At 39.0% G+C, this 2923-nt stretch overlaps 1 protein-coding gene across 1 annotated transcript; it reads right to left on the minus strand.

Annotated features, from left to right (window-relative positions):
* Positions 1-747: 747 nt before the first annotated feature.
* Positions 748-1665, minus strand: LOC129489783 (olfactory receptor 9G9-like). The gene has a single exon (XM_055292892.1). The coding sequence runs from the start codon at positions 1663-1665 to the stop codon at positions 748-750; it is 918 nt and encodes a 305-aa protein (XP_055148867.1).
* Positions 1666-2923: the final 1258 nt, after the last annotated feature.

Here is a 2923-nt window from a genome sequence, read left to right on the forward strand (position 1 = left end):
CACTTCGCCAAAATAATAATTATTTTTTAAATGATGATAATTGCCCTTTGATGCTCAGAAGGTCACAATTTAAATGTAAAAGTCCTTGTAAGTTCACCCCTGTAAAATAAAGAAGAGCTCTGGGAATTATACAGTGAATTACAAAAATCATATGTATGGCATCTTGATGAATTTTTTTCTTAATCAAGAAACTTATGTAAGAGGCATAGCAAGGTCATGCCTTTCTGGGTCTCATTTGTACTGAGTTATTTCTTGGGTTCCTCTGGATCTTTGTGATAATTCTTCTTGCGGGGGGGAAAGCATGTAGAACAATGTTTAAGATATTCTGTTCAGGGAATGGAAAGTGATGAATGTCAGCTAGTTATTAACCATAGGAAAATATTAAAAATTGAGCACAATTCTTCCTAGTTCTAGGAACTATATAGATACTCTTCTATATGTATCAGTTAGTCAAATCTTAGGCTAACGAGGTAGGCTGTTCCTCACTTTATGAAGGTATAGGAGAGGTTTTGGGCTTAAGGTTTATGTTTGTTTTTAATAAGAGAGATAGGAAATTCAATTCAAATTCTTATATATTCAGAAGTTTTTCTCCTAAATTTTCCTAATTTTCTTATTGCATGTGTCTGTAACTGTCACGTATCAAGAGGGGGACTGATCATGATAAAGCACAATGGTAACTCTGTTTGAAATACAAAACACTCCATCTACGGTCGTCTTTGTTTCTCCTCTAGTGGAGATAATATTGATTTATGGAAGAAGTTTTTTCAGAGCCTCTTTCACATCCTTATTCCTTAGGCTGTAGATCATGGGATTCAACATGGGGAATACCACAGTGTAAAATGTAGAAACTATTTTGTCCATATCAAAAGAATAGCTAGATCTGGGGAGAGCATAGATGTAGAGAATGGGGCCATAGTATAAAGTGACAGAGGTCAGTTGGGAGGAGCATGTGGAGAAGGCTTTGAGGCGGCCCTGGGAGGAGGAGATCCTCAAGACAGTGGCGATGATAAAGAGGTAGGAGGCCAGGATGAGCACCGCAGGGCAGATGACATTGGAGGCCAGCAGGAAGTACATCAGAACCTTATAGCCGCTCTTCTCGCCACAGGCCAGCTTCACCAAGGGAAGTAAGTCACAGAAAAAGTCATCAATGATGTTTTCACAGCAGAAGTTAAAGGAAAACGTTTTCTTGGTGATGATTGAAGAGTTAATAAAGCCACCACAATATGAGACTGCTACCAGCAATGTACACAGCTTTATGGACATGGCCCGAGCATAAAGCAGGGGCTTGGAGATGGCCATGTAGCGCTCATAAGCCATGGCAGCCAGCAGGTAGCACTCACTACAGGCCAGCCCTGCAGAGAAGAAGAACTGACACAGGCAGCCAGCAAAGGAGATGCTTTTGTTTTCAGAGATGCAGGTCACTAGGATCTTTGGGGTGTAGACAGAAGAATACCAGAGATCCAGAAACGACAGATTTCCAATGAAAAAATACATGGGTGTGTGGAGGCGGGAGTCATTACAGATCAACACGATGAGGGTGATATTTCCTACCATAGTCAGAGAGTACACACTCAGGAACACCACGAAGAGGCCCAGCTGCATCCCTGGATCTGTGGTGAAGCCCAGCAGGATGAAGTCAGTCACTGTGTGATTGCTCCTCTGCATGGCTGTAAGGAATCTCACCTACGCGGAAAGAAAATGAGCTCAGTTTGCATCACATATTCTATAATAAACACAGTAATAACAATAATTGAGACACCAATTTTAAATGTAATTATGTATTGCTTATGATGACTTGAAAATCTATCCACTCTCTTCAGGATTTTCTTCATATAGAACTACAAATGTTCTATTGAAATATGTAAAGAGAAATATATCTAGCTTACATCTTTCTTACACTGTAAAGACAATTCTTGACACACTAACTTCTCATTAAGCTAAGTCATTTTGTAGGTAAATAAATTAAAATTCAAGTGTACACGATTTTTATTTGTATGCTCTTTCTTTTGGGACCTAGGAAAAACACTCAGTTCACACTCAACTCTCAATATTAGCATTAATAAACATTAATATTAGTAAACAGTGTTATTTCTGAATAAATATAGAACAATATAAGATTGTTCCACTTGAGCTTTTGCTATCTCTACTTCACTCAGGTTTCAATGATCTCACATGGCTAAACCGAATGATGAAGTTCTCATCTGATTAGGTCTATCTGCAGCGTTTGTCATAGTTTCTCGCTCCTTCTCTGCTGGAAAATCTTTACTTGGTTTTCAGGTTGTCATACCTGTCTGGTTTGCTTCCAATTTTCTTGCTGCACGTGTCTCAGTGCTATAGAACTGACTTTTGAATTTTGGAGTGCCCCCAGAATCAGCACTTGAACCTCTTATCTTCTCCATCTGCATCCAGTTTCCGGTAATCTCATCCAATCTGATGACTTTAAATGCTTCTACATGCACATGACTCCAATGTTACCTCCCCTGACTATGCCTCCTCCCTGAAGTGAGACTCATGGATTCCAATGCCCAATTAATATTTCTTCCCTAATGTCTCCTGAGCATCTTAAGAAAATTGAGTTCACAGGGAATACTGTTTTATCATTGTATTCTAAAAGCTATATTATTTGCTTAAGTGTTATCATTAAGAAAAAAATTTTACTAACAATTGTCCCTAACCTTATCCTCATTCAGTCTTCTCCACTGCAGTAAATGGCATTATTCCATATTAGGGAGAGTTGTTTTATATTATTCTTGACCACTCTCTTTCTTTCACTCTGTCGCTTATTAATTAGCAACATCTCCTAGATTCTACATTCGAAATATATCTAGAACATGGCTAGTTTCTCCAGCTCCAGTGTTTTTGTGTCCGGAATTGGTGGGTTCTTGGTCTCACTGACTTCAAGAATGAAGCCGCGGGCCCTCGC

This window comes from Symphalangus syndactylus, chromosome 1 (assembly GCF_028878055.3).
Source record: "Symphalangus syndactylus isolate Jambi chromosome 1, NHGRI_mSymSyn1-v2.1_pri, whole genome shotgun sequence".
Taxonomy (NCBI): Eukaryota; Metazoa; Chordata; class Mammalia; order Primates; family Hylobatidae; genus Symphalangus; species Symphalangus syndactylus.